The 22,246-nt window shown below is 46.1% G+C and overlaps 1 protein-coding gene across 1 annotated transcript in view; it reads left to right on the forward strand.

The window, feature by feature from the left end:
- The first annotated feature begins 5,540 nt into the window (after positions 1–5,540).
- PPP1R14C (protein phosphatase 1 regulatory inhibitor subunit 14C) overlaps positions 5,541–22,246 on the forward strand; it is an 89,829-nt gene continuing 73,123 nt past the window's right edge. Inside the window, exon 1 of the mRNA XM_058735649.1 lies at positions 5,541–6,017. Coding sequence (XP_058591632.1) covers positions 5,673–6,017 — 345 coding nt within the window. The 5' untranslated portion in view covers positions 5,541–5,672. The remainder of the gene's footprint in view (positions 6,018–22,246) is intronic.

Below are 22,246 nucleotides of genomic sequence, written 5' to 3' on the forward strand. Positions count from 1 at the left end.
AGACAGCCAGCATTTCTTCTCACAGGCACAGCTCTGGCTGACAGCAGCACTTTTCAAATTCTGGATTGCAACCCTTCAGTGGGTTGGGAAATCGACTGAGTAGATTGGAAACAGCATTCCTTCAAAATAATGAAACAGCAGGATAGAATAGGATGTGTAGCAGGTATATTATGTGTACTATGGGTATGTTATATGTGTGGATATATACTTGGGTCATGACATAAATATATTTCTTATTGTGGTTTGTGTTTAAAAAAACGTTTGAAAATGCTGAGCTCGAGCACCCTTTACTGTGCGGTTCCCTGCCCCCCCCCCCGAAATATTCGCTGTACTACTCTAGCCCCCCTTATCTGTGGTTTCAGTTACCTGCGGTCAACTGTCATCCAGAAATGGATGATCTTCTTTCTGACACATCGTCAGAAGGTCAATAGCAACCTAGCGCTAGGTCACAATGCCTCAGTCCCTCCCCTCACTTCACCTCATCACGTGGGCATTTTATCATCTCACATCATCGCAAGGAGGGCGAGTGCCGTACGATAAGACATTTTGAGAGAGAGAGACAGAGAGAGACACACATGCCACATTCATATAACTTTTATTCTAGCATATTGTTATAATTGTTCTATTTCATTATTCATTACTGTTGTTAATCTCTTATTATGTCTAATTTATGAATTAAACTTTATCATAAGAATGTGCGTATCAAAAACCCCCACGGTACGTATAAGGTTTGGTACTGTATGCGGTTTCAGGTGTCCGTGGGGGTCTTTGAATATATCCCCTGTGGATAAGGGGGGGGCTATTGTATTTTCTTCTCTAATGAACTGATAGAGGTGTACATTTGTGTACTTTAAACATATTTGCATAGTATATTGGTGCTAACTATGGTACACCTGTAGATCTGAAGCTTGGACCAGAAATCCACTCTAGCTCATGATTTGGGGGGTTGGGGCAGGTAGATGGTAGGTTGTCAAAGTGGAAGCATTAGCAGGAGACAGAATCACCTGGAAAGGATGCGTGAATGAGCAAAGAAAGAGAAGAGGGTAGAATCTGGGAAGCCGTTTACCTTTAAGGTGGGGATATTGGAAAAGGAGCTCCCAGGAGCCACTGCAATGGGACAAAGAGGTGGGAGGGAAACCCGGAGTGTGTTGGCATGGGAGCCAAGAGAGGAGAGAGTCTGAAGAGCAAGGAGAGGCTCAAGATTGTCCAACAAGGCAGGAGGTCAAGCTAGGTAAGAGCTGGAAAGCACGCACTGAATTGAGCAATGTGGTGACGTTGGTGACGTTGGTTGGTGCCTTTAGTCCAGTGGTAGCAGTCGGACTGTGGGGGACTGAATGGTGAGCATGGAAGGCAGACACACTGGGGAATGGGCAGCTCTTTCGAAATGTTTGGCCAATGAAATGGGGAGTTGGCTAGACAGGGGATAACGGGTTTGCACCAGAAACAAATTTGACCCTAGTGTTACAGAAAGACAAAATATTCACAAGCTAGGCTTACGGGAAGGTGTAGGGACGTTTCACCTCTGTTAGAGACGAGGTGAAACTATGGATTCCCACCCCCTACTCTCAACAGTTTTCATCCTCTGAACAGTCGGGTAAGAATTTCTGGTAATTGCTGAGACCAGATTTTAGAATTATGATGAAATCTATTGTTGCTCTGGTTATTTATACAAGTAACGGTTAAGGTTATTTTGGAATTACGATTCCAAAATAATTGTATGTGCACGATACAATTAAAAACGCCTAGTTAGGAGGAGGGGAAAAAAAAGTATGAAACAGTAGCCAAAAGAAAAATTACATTGATAGACCATTAACAACATTACTGCTGTCGCTGCGCAAAGAATAATGAAATAATGGACTGTATTTGGAAAACAGAAGATACCGTGGGTAACTGGTAGAATCCAAAAGGACAGATTAAATTTCCTCTACTTTTATGATGAAAACCAGACTTGAAATTACTTTTGACTTGTCATTTGGCTTTACCAAATGTTTGAGAGAATTAGCATGTAGGCACCTTAGCACTGACATTTCTTCGTCAAGATAAGAATTCTATGCTCAGATCTGTGGGCCTTGGGGCTGTAATTATCACAACCTCAAAGTAGATTACCAGGTGTTGTATAATTATTGTGATATCTAGTCTTTAAGGAGTAAGGAAATTTGCATCTGAGTATAAATATTTGTATTTGATCCTTGTTTCCCTGGGGGAGGGAAGAAAGCTGGGACCCCTGATTAAGTCACCTTATTTAACAGATTTGGGCATAAAGATCATTTTCAGAGATGAAGGAACAATCTATAATTCCTGAAAGAAACTTTCCCCAAATCAGAGAGCAAGTAAAAAAGGTCCAACTTGAGAAAATGCAAAGCCATGAAGAAAGGATATTGATGAATCTTCCTTAGGCTGCTTTCATAGCAGTGAGTAATTGCCTTAAGGTAGAAGCTTGTGTTCTAGAAAATTGTGTTCTAGAAAATTGTGTTCTAGAAAATTCTCTTGTGTTCTAGAAAATTCTCAGACCATTCAATTCACTAAAAACCACTCGTTGTTTTTGATTAACCAGCATTTGAAAAAACTTGTCTAAATGGGTTAGAAGTGAAAGTGTTTGCCTTGAACAAAAATGTGTACTGTTGAGGATGAGAAGTATCGTTAGTTTTGCTGAATTTATTTTTTTTCTTTTTTTTCTTTTTTCTTTTATTTATTAAAAAAAAATTTTTTTTAACCTTTATTTATTTTTGAGACAGAGAGAGACAGAGCATGAACAGGGGAGGGGCAGAGAGAGAGGGAGACACAGAATCGGAAACAGGCTCCAGGCTCTGAGCTGTCAGCACAGAGCCCGACGCAGGGCTCGAACTCACGGACCGTGAGATCATGACCTGAGCCGAAGTCGGACGCTCAACCGACCGAGCCACCCAGGCGCCCCAGTTTTCCTGAATTTAAACAGTCATCTATGTGAAGGGTCTCAGGACTGAGAATAATCCCCTTATTCTCAAATATTTTGAAACATGGAATTAAGTGTGTGTGTGTGTGTGTGTGTGTGTGCGCGCGCTCGCGCATGTGGTGGTGGTGAGCTCACTTCAAGTGTAAATCATGTCCTGGGTGGAGCAAGTGGATTTATAGGAAGAGGAACTGTCCTGTTAGTTCAGCTCCTAATTGCAAGTCAAGGTGACTCATTTGGGCATCCGAAGGTCAATGTATGCATGGAAAAAGACTGACTCCTCCATGGCTATTTTTCTATAAGTTAAGATGCCTAAAACCCTGAATTTCTTCTTAAATGTCTCTTAGTACCTGTCATTTTTGAAGTTGTAAGTGAATACTGAGTTTTAAGCACAAAGGAAAAAGTATCTTACACAGTGAAAAAAAAATGGCACAAGAACTTCTCAGAAAGAACTTAGCGCATTTTAATAACTTCTTTGAAGTTGCTCTTGAATGACTGAATTCATTGTCCAAAGACTCCAAGGAGTTGGAATTACTTGGAATTTCCCAGTCTTCTCCATACTTCTGGATCACAGGCACAATTTTCAAAATACTGGTAGAGCCAGGTCCTAGTGCCAGAGCGAGGGAGAGATTTTGTATAGTTTCTCCTTCTATGATTATTATAATTTTAGCTGTTTTTGTTTTGATTGAAATTTTCCTGGTTGGTTCGGTCGGTTAAAGCTGGTGCCAGCTAACCTGGACAAGCGCCAGATGTCTGGAACAAGACAAGCTTACTCTGTGCGGGGAGACTGTCCTTAACCACCTCACCACTGCCTTCCATCATCTACCTTTTGGCCAACTAGGTGCCCGCCCTCTTGGCTACGTGTTCAGGGTTTAGAACAACCTCCACGCCCCAAGCAGGCGGGGGTGGGGGTGACATGGAGAGTAGTCATCAATCTCTAGGAGCCAATCATGGTAGTTCTAGCTCCTCTGTCTGTGAAAAGTTGGGTGGGGAACTCACCTTGAGGACAGCTGGCCTCTTCCACGGGGCAGACGTGTTTCAGCCTTGCCCGCTCTAACTGTGAAAGGACTCCAGCCCCATCCCATTTCACATAATCTCCCACTAGATCCTTTCCTTTCACTCCTCAGGGCCTGCCCTCTCCTGATGATGAGTTTCAGGAATGGAACTCTTTGGGAAAATCCCACCTCAGGCTCTTGGCGAAAACCTTAAACGGAAAGAACAAAGCAGATGATAAATATGGGTAGAGCAGACCTGAATGTGGGTTGACTGCAGAGCCCGAAGTCCAGGAGAAAGTTGCTGGTTACTTCCTTCACTTCCTGTGCCTTTATAGCTGTGGGTCTAGAATCCCACACAGAATCCTCTCCATCATAGAAAATATTCAGAAGAAATTAACCTGATGACCTATTTTACCTCTGAGAAACTTTTTTTTTTTTTTATAATAGCTACGGGTAAACTTCACCAGCTTTTTAAAAAAGTTCATAAAGGCTACTTACTGTGTTTGAGCATCTTTGTGATTTCTTTCAGTTGCCTCAACAGAAATGGAATGTTGTGTACAACAGACATATATTAGTGTCTCCCTATAATTTTACACACAGACACACGCAGCTTTCTGTTTATAACTTCCCTCCCCATCTCTTTGCCCTAAACCTTATAATAAGCTCATTCATTTGTAACTCTACTTGGCTGCACGATGTTTTTAGAGTAGTAAAGTTAGTGCAATTGCTTTCCCCGGTAAAAAGAGGTAGCTTGGAAATGCTATTGAGAGAGAGGAAAGCTGGCTAGTCAGGGAATGCAACACTAGAAATGTAAGACCAGTAAACAGCACCGAGTCCTTTAGAGAAATGTTTGCTGTATGTCCCCAGCCCCTTAGCTAAGCGATGATCAAGCCTTCTGCCCTTTAGATATAAAGACATCGCAATGCTCTGCCTATGAACGAACAGAAGCTTTGTAAGGAGAGAAAAACTGGTCTGAAGAGAATTTCTCAGGCGCTCGGATTGTCTGATTGCACAAACATCGCCTCGTCAATTTTTCTCACAATCCCAGAGAGGAAGTGGCATGAATAGGAATGTGTTTGGAGCTGGAGGGTGGGGACAGCAGGGAGAGAGACGCTTCCCCGCCATCCGAAGAGGCGGGAGGGCCAAGAAACCCTTCACCAGGAACCCGCGGCGCGGTCCCTCCCCGCGTCCCTCTCCCGGCGGTCCCTTGCCCCCGGCAGCGCCCGGCCGAGGCCGCTGGAGACGGCGGGGTTCCCGCGCCCTGAGACTGCTGGAGGCGGAAAGAGCAATTCCCCGTCCCCCGGAGGAGAGAACACGGCACCCGCGCAGTAGGACCGTCTCTGGCACCGGCCCCGAGCCGGTCCTTCGGGCGTCTGCACCCGGGCGCCCGCGCGTGCCGCCGCGCACACATTCCCGCCTCCGCGCGCAACTCCCACGCCCCAGCCCCTCGGCCCGCCGGGCGCCAGATCCGCCTCCCGGGGTTGGAGCGAGAGGGTCCTCCGCGGCGTCTTTAAGGCTGCGGTCCCCGCCCCTCCCTCTTCCCCGCCCTCCCCCGCCCGTCCTCCTCCCGGAGGCCGCGGCTCCTCCCGACCTCCCCGCGAGCCGGGCTGCCGGGCGTGCGCGGCGCGCGGAGCAGGTGCCGGCGAGCGCCTCGCATGCCGCTGCCCGGCCGGAGGTGGTAGCGGCGCCGGGCGCGCTCCGCCCGCCCCTCCTGCGGGCTGCACTCGGGCTCCGGCGCGCGCGGGGAAATGTCGGTGGCGACGGGCAGCAGCGAGGCGGCCGGTGGGGCCGGCGGCGGCGGCGGCGCGCGGGTTTTCTTCCAGAGTCCCCGGGGCGGCGCCGGCGGCAGCCCCGGCTCGAGCGGTGGCTCGGGCTCCTCCCGGGAGGACTCGGCGCCCGTGGCCACGGCGGCCGCTGCGGGGCAGGTTCAGCAGCAGCAGCAGCAGCAGCAGCAGCAGCAGCAGCAGCAGCAGCAGCAACGTCGCCACCAGCAGGGAAAAGTGACAGTGAAATACGATCGCAAGGAGCTTCGGAAGCGGCTCGTGTTGGAGGAGTGGATCGTGGAGCAGCTGGGTCAGCTGTACGGCTGCGAGGTACTTGGGCGCGGGGCCGGGAGGGTTGGGGGCCTCGCTCGCCCCACTGTGCCCACACAGGGATTCTCCAGCTCCGGCTCTCGGTTGCGCACCGCCCCGACTCCTGGGGACCCGACGCTGGGAGCGAGGCGCAGGGCGTTCGCTCTCCAGGGTGCCCTCTGGCGCCGGGGCGCGACGGTTGGGAGCCCCTGTCTGGTGCCGGGTGCCCGGAGAGCTGCGGGCCCTCTTCATGGCAGTGGGGAGGGTTAGGTCTGGTTAAGCGCATTGCTTTTCTCAGAGCCTTTCCAGGCTCTAGCTGCAGCCACACGAAGCGGGGCTCAGAAGGGCTCACCCCAGATGCGCCTAAGCCAACAAGAACAGTACTCACTGCTGAGATCCTGGCGATCCCGCATTTTTTTTTTTTTTTTTTTTTTTTTGCGGAGAGGGAGCAGGGAAGGGACCTGAAAGCTGCTTAACGGAGAGGAGAGGTTCTGGGGATCTCAGAGACCCCCTCGTTCCTGAAATTCCACATCAAAATCATGAGATGAACGCTTTCTCTTTCGCAGCCAGCCCCGACGCGTGTCCCCATAATTCATCCTTGCATTTACCGAAGCTGCACACGCTGGGCTTTGTTGAAGCAGCTTGCTTCCTTCCTGGCCAAGCTCAGTTACTCCCGTTGGTGGGCGCAGAATGGAGAGCCCTTGGCAACCTGGAAGGGTGCCTGGGTGAAAGGCAGGCAGCTTTGCGGGCGGTGTGCGAGATGGCCGGAACCCACCGGGTTCCCCTCCGCCACGACGCTGGGACTTCCCACAGTTCAGGGGCTAAGGCTTACACACAAGTCTGCCGGACGTGTATATGCTTGATGTTAGGAGAAATGGTGAGAATAAGCTGTAACAGACGTCTGCTAGAAAAACGACTGAAGCCAAAATGATTCCCGGGGAGATTCTTTAATAACAGCAATTGTGGTCGAAGTGTTGTACTTCTCTTAAGGGCGTGGAGTTTGGGAAGGGTGGGAGAATGAAGGGGGTGAGTAATTAAGGATATGGCTTCTAAGTCAAAACCAGGTTTGTGTCCATACTGCGCTTAACCCTGCTCAGCAAAAATGAAAGCCAGATGAACTCATTGGCTTGTCTACTGGTTTGGGGTATTCTGTTTTTCACACATTTTATGGCCTATTGTGAACGCATCCTTTCCTTAAACGTTGTCATTGCACAAAGCAACAGCATTCTTATTACGGACTACTGCTGAAGGATTGTGATATAATGAAGCTTGACTATATGACTAATGGGCTTGTAAAAATATATTGTTTCCAGCCTGGCTCTTATGAAAAGCCATGCTAATTGCGTAAATAAAAACTGGCCAAAATAGGAAGTGTTCCTGGGATTTTTTTTTTTTTTTAATAGGAAGTTGGCAAAACTCTTCCAAGAAACACTATGTTTAATTTCGATGGGATTACTGTTGGGTGGATGGATGTGCTCAGTCTTGCCTCTGTAGAATCCAATTAATTTTCATTTATTTCACACTCCTCTTTATACTCCATTTTGGATTTGGAGAAGAGTTGAGTTAATAGAGAAACTACTGTTGAAATTAACAGTGCTTTAGCAGTGCTGCTTTTACGGAAGACTAATTAGGTGTAGTTGGAGAAACTAGAGAGTTCCAGCCCCTTGGGTAGGTTGGCGAATCAAATATTTTGAAAATTCTTCAGAGGGGCGCCTGGGTGGCGCAGTCGGTTAAGCGTCCGACTTCAGCCAGGTCACGATCTCGCGGTCCGTGAGTTCGAGCCCCGCGTCGGGCTCTGGGCTGATGGCTCGGAGCCTGGAGCCTGTTTCCGATTCTGTGTCTCCCTCTCTCTGTGCCCCTCCCCCGTTCATGCTCTGTCTCTCTCTGTCCCAAAAATAAATAAAAAACGTTGAAAAAAAAATTAAAAAAAAAAATTCTTCAGAATAAATGGGGGAAAATGGTGGATCGAATGTTCACTGTATTGAACATGTAAGTTAGGTACGTATTTTAAGGGGTAAACACGACCTTGAATCTTTCCCTTGTACATCTCTTCTCCTATTTTAGACCTTCTGATGTGCAGCAAACAACTGGAGTTTTGAGAGAGAGAGAGAGAGAGAGAGAGCGAGAGAGCGTGCTATTTGCTGCCTGTGTATCATAATGTGACAAGTATTTCTCTTCAAGTTGTTTGCTCTGTCATTTTAGGTTGAAGGAATATTGGTCATTGAGAGGTTGTTGGCAGTTTGTAATTACTAAGCCAATGATACACCTTGTATATAATAATAAAAAGCGGGTGGACTAATAAGTAGCCATATAACGAATTGTTTTCTCCCATCTATTTCTCCACTGGTAGGACTCTATTTTTAGCTAAGGTTCTCTAGTCTGGTAGCCTTTCCTCGCTGATAACTTCAGGTATTTCAGCCTCTGGCTTTTTAATCTAGGAGGACCTTACCCTGGCCAATAGCTCTGAATCTCATGAACATAAAGGGACGGGAATGTCCCTTTTACACTTAAAATTGGTAAGGTTTTAAATTTGGATTGCATGCAACTGACACAGGAAGCAAATTTGCCAGGCTTCAAACTGGCCAGAGGCCTGAGCTTTCTGCCAGGTTGGGGGACAGGATGAGCGTATATTTAATTTCAGAAGAACTTCTATCAGGCAGGTGGGCAGCGAGGTGACTCGTCCCTTGCGGAGTAGAAAATAGTGATCTTTTGGAGATAACGTGCGCTTTCTAAATTAGGAGTGGGAGAGAAGGAAGACCCAGAATAACTTCCTGGCCGTGGCCTTCTCTAGAAGTTTGCAGTGGCCAATCAATTTTGTATGGAGAATAATATAAGGGCAGCATCTCTGGAGTCCTTATTACGTGCTAGGTGCTATTCTCTGCACTTTGTATGGACTGATTCATTTAGTCTTTACAACAACCCTATGAAGAGGGTGCTCTTGTCCCTGTTTTACAGGTAAGGAAATTGAGACACAGAGGAAGAGGCTTCACAGCCCACAGAACTGGTGAATGGCAGGGGGTGGGGGTGGGAACATGAACCACGGCAGTGTGGCTCCTGCGGTGTGCCGGTAACTCTGCAGGGTCCGGTGCAAGAGAACCGATAGAGGCCCTCGTAGTGTATGTGTAGATATTTAAAAATAAAGTTCAGGGGCGCCTGGGTGGCTCAGTCGGTTAAGCGTCCGACTTCAGCTCAGGTCACGATCTCGCGGTCCGTGAGTTCGAGCCCCGCGTCGGGCTTGGGCTGATGGCTCAGAGCCTGGAGCCTGCTTCCGATTCTGTGTCTGCCTCTCTCTCTGCCCCTCCCCCCGTTCATGCTCTGTCTCTCTCTGTCTCAAAAATAAATAAATGTTAAAAAAAATTAAAAAAAATAAAAATAATGAATTCGTAACAAGCATCTTGTAAAATGTGTTCTATCCACCTACCTTGATATCTCCACAGTGGCTTGGAAGGCTAGGTTTGAATTTTGAATTCTCAGACTTCCCAAGACTCCAAGCTGGAATGTAGTTGGAGAATCCACCCGCCCAGGGCCTCCTTCCTTTTTCTACCCACCCGTGGTATGGTCCCACCTGGTGAAGAGCATTGTGTCCACTTGCACACCCCATCTCGGTCTACACCCTCTGCCACCCTGTAATCATACCTTTAGCTCAGACCAGTGGCAGAGACCCCCTTGGGAGGACAGATCTGGGAGGAGCCTGTTTGCGCCCTAAAAGTGGCTTCGTATTTGATCATGAGATTGTGCGGGGCTGCAGCGGAGCCTAAAAAGAGACGGAGGTCACCGCATGGGTGTGTGGGTCCAGTTGGTCCCAGGGACGCCACAGGAAGTTGGGTGGAGAAGGACTAGGGCCCAGGGCTGTGGCCCTTCTTATCCAGGCTGTGGGCAGTATCAGCAAACACCGTATCAAACAGCCTTTTGGATATAAAGATACATGGGTTTATAAATTCTAAGCTTAGTTATGTCGATAATTATCTCCCATTTCATCATCTCGTATGGATAGTTAAATCTCAGCTAGGGATTTGGTCATCATGGACCTGTTAGGATGAATCTACATCCACATTTAAGAACTTCTGTTTTGGGGTGCCTGGGTGGCTCAGTCGGTTGAGCATCCGACTTCGGCTCAGGTCATGATCTTGCAGTTTGTGAGTTCGAGCCCCGCGTTGGGCTCTGTGCTGACAACTCGGAGCCTGGGGCCTGCTTCAGATTCTGTGTCTCCCTCTCTCTCGGCCCCTTCCCCGCTCATGCTCTGTCTCTCTCTGTCTCTCAAAAATGAATAAACGTTAAAAAAAAAAATTAAAAAAAAAGAATTTCTGTTTTGAGAGATTTTCGTATCTCTTCCAAACCCAGACAGTTTTTAAGAGCGTTTGAAATCTGGCATAGCGTCTACTTTGACAAGTATTGCAAGATGGCTTACTGGATAAGTCATATCAATTTTTCTCATCTTGCCCAGCATCAAGATAACATCTGTACTTCCAGTTTTGCAATTTGACTTGCTCTGGAAATAAAAGCCTGTTGTTAACCTCAGATTACTGAAATGCCTGTAGCAGCCTAGCCGTAAACAGACTTGTGCGCTGAGGGCATTTTCCTGGGTTATCCTGAATGTCCATCTGGGAGGGCTTTCCCTTAGCTGCATTTTAGAAAGTGTTTTCTGGCATATTATACCTTCTCATCTTCCCTGACTCCCTGTCATGCTCAGTCTGCAAATCAAGTGTTTTTCCAAATTTTTTGATGGCGACCCTGGAAAGAAATACCCTTTAGATTGCTGCCTGTCACACGGACACATGGATGTGTGAAAGACACACGGACTTACAAAGCATCATTTAACATTACTGCGTGCGCTAAAGAAAAAAATTACAAAGGTAATGTAAAATACGACTATTCATGTTTAAATACCATATTCTGTTCTATTTCGTTTTCCAGAATTGCTGGTTTGTTACCCTCCCAATTGATTTCATAACACATTTCGGGACAGTGGCATGCAGTTTGAAAAGCCAGAATTAGCTGGCGTTTATTGAGTGCTCTTTATGCATCAGGGATGATTCATGTAATCCGAGTAACAATTTCTGATATTCTCACTTTATGGATATAGAAACTGAGCCATGGAGATGTCAAAAAGTTGCCCCAGAGCCCATAGCTGTAACGTGGTGGGGCAGGGCTGTGTCCAGGAAATCAGTGCAATGTCACCACGGTGCCGCACTGCTTCTCAAGGCGGGACGGGGCCAGGCACCTTCTGGAAGAAAGTACTTCAACCGTTTCCCTTCAGAACAGTGGCTGGGGGAAATTCGGTGTGGAGGCAGCGGTTAAGAGAGTAAATGCTCTGACGCTAGAAGAGCTGGAAGTCACATTGTGGTCCCAGCCCCAGCTTTCAGTAGTAGTAGTAGTGAGTAGGCAATTTCCTTGACATCTCTGAGCCTCACCTTCCCCTCATGTTTAAGGGAGTCACCCAGCCCTCTTTGCAGGGTCGTTAGGAGGACTGGATGGGAAAGACCTGGAACGTAGTTGCTGGGACGCTGTTGCTGTTCAGTCACTTGTGTACTTTGAACCGTAGCCACTGTCTATTGCTTATTCTCTACGATGTGGGCGGAGGACAGGAAGGAAGAGAAAACAAGGCATTCACATCTATCTGGCGGTAGAATTTGGAGAAGGATGCGTAGGTACTTGGGGTCGGGATGTTGGCATGTGTTGGAACTTGAACATGGGCAAATACTGTCTGTATCATTCCCCTTTCTTCTAGTATCTTCCTTACTCTGGAAGTTCCTGTGGGCTTTCATGTGTATGGAGAAATTAGACGTCAGTTGAAAGGCAGGCTCTGTCTTCATTTTCTTTAGACGTCCTAATATGGTAGAGGACAGTTCTTCAACCGTGAAGCGTTTGTTTGATTGAATGAAAAGAGTCAATCTTCAGACAACCTTTTACAAGTCATTGGCGTTGTAGTTGAATTCGTTGGTGGCATTTCTTTATTAGAATCACAGCTAGAAAAAAATAGATTTATGGTTTGCAGCAATAATCTATATCCTACTCTTGCATTATTACTGTTTTATTTCAGCATTGTTGAAAAGCACACCCCGCCCCCTTCATTGACTTACTTGCTCCAAATAGGAATTTACAGATCGTGGTGACAGCGAATTGATTTTTCAGCTTCGATTGTGAGAATTCTTTTGTGAACCCGCTCTTCCTTGCGTCTCCCGCCCACCCTCTTTTCCTCTGCTTCTGCTGCGCCCCCTGACACGCTAGCTCTGCCTCTGCTTCTCGCCTCTGACTCGCCTTCGCTTCTAGGGTCTTCTGCTTTTCTCCCAGCTCTGGAACTACCTGGCTGCACACGGCAAACCTGGCCTAATTGACGGCTCTCCTCAAAGGAGTCTCTCTTTCTAGATGACGGAAGAGCAAAGCCTGCATTGTTTTTTGTTCCACGCGGTGCGTGCGCTGTGTGCACGATCGCATTTTGTAGTTTAGTCCCTTGTCTCCTCATGCAGGACTTGGCTATTTCAAACCGTCACCGGTGTTTTCATGGCACCATTTCTGCTCTCTTCCCTCCCCTTCAGCCCAGCCTGCAGCCTCTTCCTGGGCCAGCCAGTGCAGCCGCTCTGCTGTGGGGCTTCTACCCTCCCTTGCTCCCTGCGGGCCCCTGGACCCCAGCAGGTGCATGAGCCCAAGTCTTTCTCCCCTGCTAGAAACAGCAACAGCAATCGCCTGCCATGAGTAACGCTTCCCTTCCTCAGTCCTGTATCCCCTCTGGTTGCCGCTTGTTCTTCTCTTACCATCCATTTTTCTGGATCTTTCTTTACCCATGACAGATGCTGTTTATCCACCACTGCTGTCCTGAGAACCTTGCTGTTTCTCATCCCGGGGTGGTGTTGGGGTGTTGTGTGGGTCTTTACTGACTTGGCCTTCCCCGTGGAAGCCTTGGGCTTCTGAGACAGCCTCTCCAGGACCTCACGCTATTCCCTAGCTACTCTTCCAGTCCCCTTCCGGGCTTTCTTTCTCTGCCTATCTCTCTGAAGTCTGGTGTTGCTCAGGATTTGTCTTTGGGCTCCTGCTCTGCCTTCTGGGTCCCCTCCCCACTGCATGCTCTTTCTGCATGATACGAATATTCCTGGTGGCTTCAAGTTGCTGTCCATATGCTGACAACTCTTCAATCTGTATTTTTAGCCCAGAGTTGTTTTCCGAGGACCAGATATATTCAGAGAGTTTTGAAATGGACAACGCCACTTAGAGGCTCCACGGGAGCCTCGTGGTGAACCGGTTTGCAACTGAGTTTACCTTTCTCTGCAAACCTGCTCCTTTTCCCCCGTTCCCTCAGGGAATGGCAGGCGCCGCTGTCCACAAATGTCCCGGCCAGAGGTTCTGCAGGCATCCTCTCTGTTGCCTCTGCCCTGCAGGTCACACCCCGCAGTCACAAAGTCTTTTTTTTTATATATATATTAAATATAATTTATTGTCAAATTGGTTCCCATCCGACACCCAGTGCTCATCCCAACAGGTGCCCTCCTCAATGCCCCCCACCCACTTTCCCCTCCCCTCCACCCCCCCATCAACCCTCAGTTTGTTCTCAGTATTCAAGAGTCTCTTAATGGTTTGGCTCCCTCCCTTTCTGTAACTTCCCCCCTCTCCCCCACGGTCTTCTGTTAAGTTTCTCAAGATCCGCCTATGAGTGAAAACATGGTATCTGTCTTTCTCTGACTTATTTCACTTAGCATAATACCCTCCAGTTCCATCCACGTTGCTACAAATGGCCAGATTTCATTCTTTCTCATTGCCACGTAGTATTCCATCGTATGTATAAACCACATCTTCTGTATCCATTCGTCAGTTGATGGACATTTGGTCGCTGCCCCCCGCAGCAGAGAAATTTCCTTAAAATTTCTCACCAATTGACACTTCCGTCTCAGGTCTCTCAAATTACTGCCACCACCAGCAGCCCCCTGCTTTGCTGCTGCTGTTACGACCGCTTGCTTCGGCCACTGATGCAGCTCCCGGCGGAGGGCCAGGTGATCTGTACGTTTTGTCTCCCACGGTCAAACCTCACAATAACTTTAGGAGGGGGGGGGTGTGTGGTATCATCTGCATTTCTTCATTTTGTGGCGGAGGAGACTGAGACCAGACAACTTGTGACTTGTCCCTGTCTCAGCTCGTCCTGACTCCAGAGTCCCTTCGCCACGATGCAGCCATTGTGCCCAGCAGCTCCATTTATTGAGTTCTTACTGCATAGGCCCATCCTCGCCGTGACTCTGCAAGGTAGGTAAAGAAACTGAGGCACCGAGAGCTTGAGCAACCCCTGGTTAGAGGCCACGTCACTCGCAAGGGGCGGAGTCCGGAACGGACACCTGTCTCTGGTTCCTGGGCTGGGGCCTCCCCCTGCGAGCCTCCCCTCCATCCACCCCTCGCTGCGGTGACTCAAAGTGTCTTCTGAGATCCAGACTGGATCCTATTATTCCAGGGCCCTCATGACAAAGCAGGAGCCCATAGGCTGCAGCAAGGGCTCCGGGGCTTGCCCTTGTGGTATTTCCTCTACGGAGCATCTCTGATACATCCCCTCACCGGCAGGCGGCTGCAGGCTTGCCCCGCTCTTGGCGCACCGTCTGTCATCCAGTCGCACAGCTTCGCGAGGGCAGGATCTCGTGGTCCCTGCAGCCCCAGTGTCTCTCAGGCCCCTGGCTGCACTGAGGTGTCCAGTACCTGGCTGGCAGGTGAGTGTGATAGAAACCGGCCCTCGAGACCATGTTCCGGAACTGTGCATTTCAGAAATACACGCCCCCACTTAACTGCACTAATGCCATTTGGCTCTGCCAGTGTTCGAAGTCTCCTCTTTCATTGTTGACTCAAAGTTTTGTTCCTTTCCCTTGGTTGTGAATTACATCCGTGCCGTCCTTTGAACCTGTGGACTGAACGGAAGTTGTGATGGTGTAAAGCACAGGTACAGGGCGATGAAAGTCTTCAAAGGGAGTAATCACAGGTTGCTGCCATTTCTGTCTGTAATTTTAATTTTTCGGTATGTACAAGAATCCTATTTGCACCATAGTTGCTCATTTCTCTGAGAGTGGAAATGCTTGCTGGGCGAGGAAGGGGTGAGTGCTTTTCCACCAGCAGATAAGATTCAGAGTGACAGGCTCACACAGGTTTTAATAGAACAAGGCACGAGAGCCAGGATTCCTGCCTCTGCTTCAAAGTTCTGGCCAATAAACTCTCACCAGGTTTTTCTTAGTCAGCAGTGGCACTTTGGAAATCTGCTCCACTGTGTAAAAGCTGAGAGAAAAAAAAAAAAGAAGAAACCAGAGTTGTGGATTAGTCTCTACAACGTTACTTTATGGTTGAGGAAGAAATGATCAAAGGAGGGCTTTGGCTTTTCTTAAAGAATCCTCAGGGCAAAGCGTGGAAGGAACCTTAGAGGGCAGGAGTATTCATTCATTCATTCATTCCAACAGATATTTGCAAAGAGGAGGAAAGAGGAATAAGAAGCCTTCATCCTTTTAAATTATATAAGAGAAAAAGAAAAAGAAAGAAACGCTTTCTGTAACAAGAGAAGGAGGGAGGCATCTGTATGATTGAAAGCCCTTTGAGGGCACAGACTATGTCCTGTTCACAGCTATGTTAGTGTGTTCAGTACATTTATTTACTGCATCCTGGCTCCGTGCTCCTTCCTTTACTCAGAGTCTGTTTTCAGGAAAGGGTGCAATAAAGTCATTCACATTATACCGTAAATGACAGGAACCACTTTAATTTTCATTTTAATAGGAAGTAAGGTCTTAAGTAAGAGAAAGTAACCTCTTATCAGCTGAACTTCAGGAATTGATAAACCGGGGCAGGATCTATTATTTGTGGGCTGTGGGACCTTGTTGGCATCTATGAAATGGATAAAATCAAAACAGGTTGCTGGTTTCTGGGATGTCCCGGGAAGGACCCCGGCCTGTGGAACTGGATCTACTTTGAACTGCTGCTTAATTAGCTCGATGACCTTGGCAAGTCCTACTCATGATAGACTTCGGTTTTCGGGTTTTCTGTCCTTACCTGAAAAAATGAGGACGGTCTAGGTTTTTACGCTCTGCCCTTTAGAGCTTCTATACTAAAGGTGGCCCTACACTGCAGAAAATGAGATTTATTAAAGAGAGGGTGATATTTAAAGCAGTAATGGAAGAGTCTTTCTCAAAGCAAACGTGAGACAAGCATCAGGATCGTTCACCAAAGGATCATTTAGTTGCATAGCTAATTCTAGTAGCTAAAGTGAGAGTGTGTCCATCCTTCTCTTGGTATAATCTCTCGTGTGATGTGGCTCGGATAGGAAGAATCGGATTGACAAAGTGTTTTTAGAACACCCTCCTCCCCTCCAGCACTTTCTACTTACTATTGATTTCTGTTAAATTTGAAATCGGACAGTGCAGATCTCCTAGGTACCCTGTTTGTTTGTTTTTATTTATTTATTAAAAAAAAATTTTTTTTAATGTTTTTATTTATTTTTGAAGGAGAGAGAGAGACAGAGCATGAGCGGGGGAGGAGCAGAGAGAGAGGGAGATGCAGAATCCGAAACAGGCTCCAGGCTCTGAGCTGTCAGCACAGAGCCGGATGCGGGTCTCGAACTCACAGACCGCGAGATCATGACCTGAGCCAAAGTCGGGCGCTCAGCCGACTGAGCCACCCAGGCGCCCCTGTTTGGTCTTTTTTTTTTTTTTTTTTAATTTAATTGGGTTAACCTTTAAGAAGAACTGGAATATTTGGCTTAAACATTTTTGGTGTATAACTTATAATACTGACTGTTGGGGGGAGGGTAGTGCTTTCCTGTTCTTATTATTTGTCCTTTATCTTGGCAGCTCATAATTAACTGATAGTGGTATTTATCTTAACTTGTGTTGAGATATAAAGCGAGCACCTCAGAGGGAAAATAGTAGTAGCCTTAGGAAATAAAATTTTTGTTTTATTTATTTATTTTTTTGTTTGAGAGAGAGAGAGAGAGAGAGCGAGCGAGCGAGAGAGCACACGAACCAGGGAGAAGGTCAGAGGGAAAGAGCCTCAAGCAGGCTCCTGACGCAGGGCTCGAACCCATGACCCTGGGATCATGACCTGAGCCGAAACCAGGAGTGAGATGCTTAACTGCCTGAGCCACCCAGGTGCCCCAGGAAATAAAATTTTTAAAAATTGAAGGATACAAAGTAGCCTAAATAAAAGGCTGAATAAATCCGTGTAAACAAGTTAATTTTCACTGGGGAATTATTCCTGGGATGTCACTTTATAGTTAGTGTCAGAATGAGCAGGACAGAATAGAAGAAAAGAAATTAATATTTTTCATGGACAGTCCTGGTGGGAAGTGGAAAGCAGAATTTATTGCTATTTATTTATTTATTTACTTACTTACTTACTTACTTATTTATTTATTTCAATTTATATCCAAGCTAGTTAGCATATAGTGCAATAATGATTTCAGGAGCAGAATCCAGTGATTCATCCCCTACAGATAACACCCAGTGCTCCTCCAGACGAGTGTCCTCTAATGCCCCTTGCCCATTTAGCCCATCCCCCTACCCAAAACCCCTCCAGCAACCCTCAGTTTGTTCTCTGTATTTAAGAGTCTCTTATATTTTGTCCCCTTCCCTGTTTTTTAATATTACTTTTGCTTCCCTTCCCTTATGTTCATCTGTTTTGTATCTTAAATTCAGAATTTATTGCTCTTAATATTTGTTTATTTTGTATGATGGTGGAATCCATAAAGGATCATCAGTAATCCCATTCAATCCACACAAAGGTGCTGTGATGTAAGGAGCTACCTCATTTTTAAAACAACAGAACTGAGGCTCAGAAGGACTTAGTTCCAGGCCTGAGTTTAAATTACCAGCAGGACTTGGACCCGGAAACAGTGACCATCAATGTCACCCTCCCCACCCCGGTCATCTGCACCTATCCTTGTATGTTTGCCCCACACGCTGGGCAAGGCTCTTCTGCTTAATTTATTTGATACATTTTCTTTTTTTTTTTTTTTTTAATTTTTTTTTTCAACGTTTTTTATTTATTTTTGGGACAGAGAGAGACATAGCATGAACGGGGGAGGGGCAGAGAGAGAGGGAGACACAGAATCGGAAACAGGCTCCAGGCTCCGAGCCATCAGCCCAGAGCCTGACGCGGGGCTCGAACTCACGGACCGCGAGATCGTGACCTGGCTGAAGTCGGACGCTTAACCGACTGCGCCACCCAGGCGCCCCTATTTGATACATTTTCAAGTAGGCTTTATTTTAGTTGAACAGTTTATAGGATTCCACTCTTGTGTTTGTTTATAATTTATTACATGAACCATTAATGGGATTCAGCTATTTCTTTAGATAATAGTTTAGTTTCTTCATCCATCAGTTCCTGAGTGTATATTGTAGGAAATGTGCTATTTATTTCTTGGATTGTCAGCTCTGCATGAATGGTTAGTATTGGAGCCCTCATGCTCTCCAGCTGTCCATGTAGATGGATATTGAGGCTAAAAATTAGAAACACACTTTAAATAAAACATTGGTTACAGAGTGGATATTTTATCCTACGTGTTTGAAAGCATCAGATATTACCCTTCCCATGATAGAAGTAAAGAAATAATGCTTCTAAATAAAATGTGCAGGGGTGTCTGGGTGGCTCAGTCGGTTGGGCATCCGACTTCGGCTCAGGTCACCATCTCATGGTTCATGGGTTCGAGCCCCGGGTGGGGCTCTGTGCTGACAGCTCAGAGCCTGGAGCCTGCTTCGGATTGTCTCCCTCTGTCTCTGCCCCTCCCCCTCTAATGCACTGTCTCTCTCTCTCTCTCTCTCTCCCTCTCAAAAATAAATAAATGTTAAAAAATTTTTTTAAACAAAATGTGCAAAGCCCTTAACAACTTCTTTTGCTTCTGATAAAGGATATATATATTTTTTTTCCTGAGCTGCTTGGTCAATCATCTGTTAACAACTTTTATATTTTATATGTCACAAGTACAACTGACACAGATTGTTTGTTCATTTCTGCAAATGTTAATAGATTCAAATCTGTTTCAGGCCAAACAGGTAAGGTGTTGAGATTTCAGATTGGTAAAAAGATGACTTTTCTGCTCAGTTTTTATGAGCTAATATGCCACATAACAATTCTAATTAGTCAACTGGTTTTTCTTGTGTTTGTGATGGGGTGTGGCGCTCTAACAAGTCAAGAGAAAATGAGTCATTGATTTGGTGCTGAAACATGATTATGCTTGCTATCATGAAAATGGCCTACAAATATTACAACTAAAAAAAAAAAAAACACACGTACTCTCTCTGGTAGACAAGTGCCTTTTGTTAAGCTAGAATATTCCATTTCTTCATCAAACCCCAGATGGTTCAGCATTCAGTACTCTTATGCCAGAAGCAGTTTCTATGGATGGATGTTTAAATAAAAACGTGTGTATTTTGGTAAACAGACCATCATCTAAACTAGCCTGAGACTTTAAAAGCATTTGGCTGCCAGTCATGTCTCAAACCTCTGGGATATTCTCATGTTAAACTTCAGGGAGGGCTAGTGGGCTGTATTTTATAAGTGAAATAGTCCAAGTTCAAGTTAACTCATTACTCTAAAGAAGATGAGAAACTGGTGTATTTATCAATTGACACCTTATTGTAAATTGCCCTGCACAAAGCCACTGAAGACAGTGAAGGAGGGCAGAGAATGAGATGCAGAGAACATACAAAACACTTAGTGAGGTGCAAATTCTCCACGCAGCCATCATGACGAAGACACTGGCCCTCTCCGCCTCCAGGAGGGCAAGGCTGTGAGCGCTAAGTGGGCCTGGTGGGCGTGGCGTGGACCTAGCCCTTCTTCTCAAGGAATTCGGACCATCTTCTCCCCTCTGGCCCCACTGTACAAAATCAAAACAAGGGGAGAAGTTCCTACATATGGCTTCTTGCTGGTGGTGGAAAATAGGTGGTCTCATTTAAGAGATCCTTACTGGTTGCACTCATAGGGTTCTTTTTACACGCTTAATGCCCGAGTGCAGGGCACTGCCTTATAGGGTAGATGCCCCCGTCTCCCTGGGGCAGGAATGGGCTTGGTCTGCTCAGAAGATCGAGGCGGGCTCCCCAAAGCGCGCTTTGCTCACAATGTGGTTGTGAGTCGTCATCCTCGGCTTCCTTTAATTTCCCCTTTTAAATGATACAGCCCTTCCAGGGGCGTTTTGAGGATTGTTAATGTAAAAAAATCATCCCAAGAAAAGCCCAGGATATTTATGAAAGCGCCATTAGCAACATTTATGCTCTCTTTGCCATGATCGATTCTGCCTTCTTAATAAAAATATTCAAATCGGGGCTCCTGGGCGGCGCAGTCAGTAAAGCATCCGACTTCGGCTCAGGTCACGATCTCACGGTTCGTGGGTTCAAGCCCCATGCCGGGCTCTGTGCTGACAGCGCAGGGCCTGGAGCCTGCATCGGATTCTGTGTCTCCCTCTCTCTGCCCCTCATCTGCTCACACACACTCTCTCAAAGGTAAATAAACATTAAAAAAAAAAAAAAATTAAAGTTATGCTCTTTGGCCAAAAAGAGAACAGAGGCTTTTGGAATTTTTTGTTTTGATTTTTTTTTTTTTTTTTGATGGGGTTTAGGCCTTTGTTGCAAAATTTGGTCACACACCAGGTTTTATGAATATGGAATAACCCAGTCCAATGTCTCAGAAAGAAAAATCTTGTTGGGCTGCTTTAAGAGAATTACCTTTTTAGTTCAAGAGAATTATCACATTGGAGTTAAGTAATAATATATCTGTCATCATATAACATTCACTCTGGATAAAAATCGTGTCATAGGTTTCTTTCATCTGTGCCTGGAAAAATCCGCAATAAATGCTGATAGTGCTGTTTTCGTGTCATTATGGGTAATTTGTATTCATTTATGTTTTGTACACATGTATGTTTTGAACACGTAGTCCTTTTATATGAGAAATCGAAAGTTATTTTGAAAAGAAAAACAAAACAAAACGTGGGTGTGGATATCCCGACCATTGTCACCAGAAAGACAAGGGCTCCCCGCTCCTCATTGACGTGCACTCTTTTGTCACAGGGCTTTACGATATTAAGAGCAGCCTTTACTTTTTGAGGCCGCCAGGCGGTTTTTTATTTTTAATTGCAATTAATTAAGGAGAAAGTAAGCTAACAATTTTTGTCATACTCCATTCTTTACATTGCAGGATAAGCATACAGAATGCTTTTGGAAATCAGGGTGTCCTTATCTTTTTGGGTGGCTGGACTGCCGTGGGAAACAACGTTATGAACTAGAACGTGGTGCCCGTGTGCGGTTTCTTTTGCATTCGCTCTTACAGACTGCGCTCGTTTCCAGTCGCTCAGGTCAGCACCTCCTTCCTTCAGTGAGGTTGTTTCATGCATTTGTACTACAGTTAGACCACCTTGTCAATTTCTGCATTCCTGCCTAGCATCCCCCGGGGCTCCTAAGTGATTTTTTTTAACTGTACATCGTAAGATTTATTATTTTTTTAACATTCATTTTTGAGAGACAGAGAGAGACAGGGTGTGAGTGGGTGAGGGACAGACAGACACACACACACACACACACACACACACACACACACACACACAGAATCTGAAGCAGGCTCCAGGCTCTGAGCTGTCAGCACAGAGCCCAACACGGGGCTCAAACTCATGGACCATGAGATCATGACCTGAGCTGAAGTTGGACCCTTAACCAACCGAACCACCCATAAGACTTATTCTTTGTGCCATAAAGTTCTGTGGGTTTTGACAAATGCATAGTGTCATGTAGACTGTCTTCCAATATCACATCAAATAGTTTCATCACTCTAAAAGATCTCCTGTGCTCCATCCATTCATCCATTTCCACTTCTCCCCAGGCCCATTACAACCACTGATCTTTTCAGCATTGCCATCATTTTGTCTTTTCTGGAATGTTATCTAATTGGGACCATATAGTACATAGCTTTTTCAGACTGGCTTCTTTCACTTAGCAATATGCATTTGGTATTCATGTGTGTCTTTTTGTGGCCTGACGGCTCATCTGTTTTTATAACTGAGTAATATTCCATTGTATAAACGTACCACAGTTTATTTGTCCATTCTGTTACTGGAGACATCTTGGTTGCTTCAGGTTTTTGGCAGTTATAAATCAATCTGATGTAAACATTGGCAGGCAGGCTCTTATGTGGGTATAAGTTTGAAATCAGTTGGGTAAATAGACCAGATGAATTTTGAGATGCTAAGGGTATGGGTGCTAGGGATACTGTGGTGAACCCAAGAAGCGAAGTCCCTGTGTTCTATAAACAAACACGGT

The sequence above is a fragment of the Neofelis nebulosa genome, chromosome 6 (genome assembly GCF_028018385.1).
Source record: "Neofelis nebulosa isolate mNeoNeb1 chromosome 6, mNeoNeb1.pri, whole genome shotgun sequence".
Lineage (NCBI taxonomy): Eukaryota > Metazoa > Chordata > Mammalia > Carnivora > Felidae > Neofelis > Neofelis nebulosa.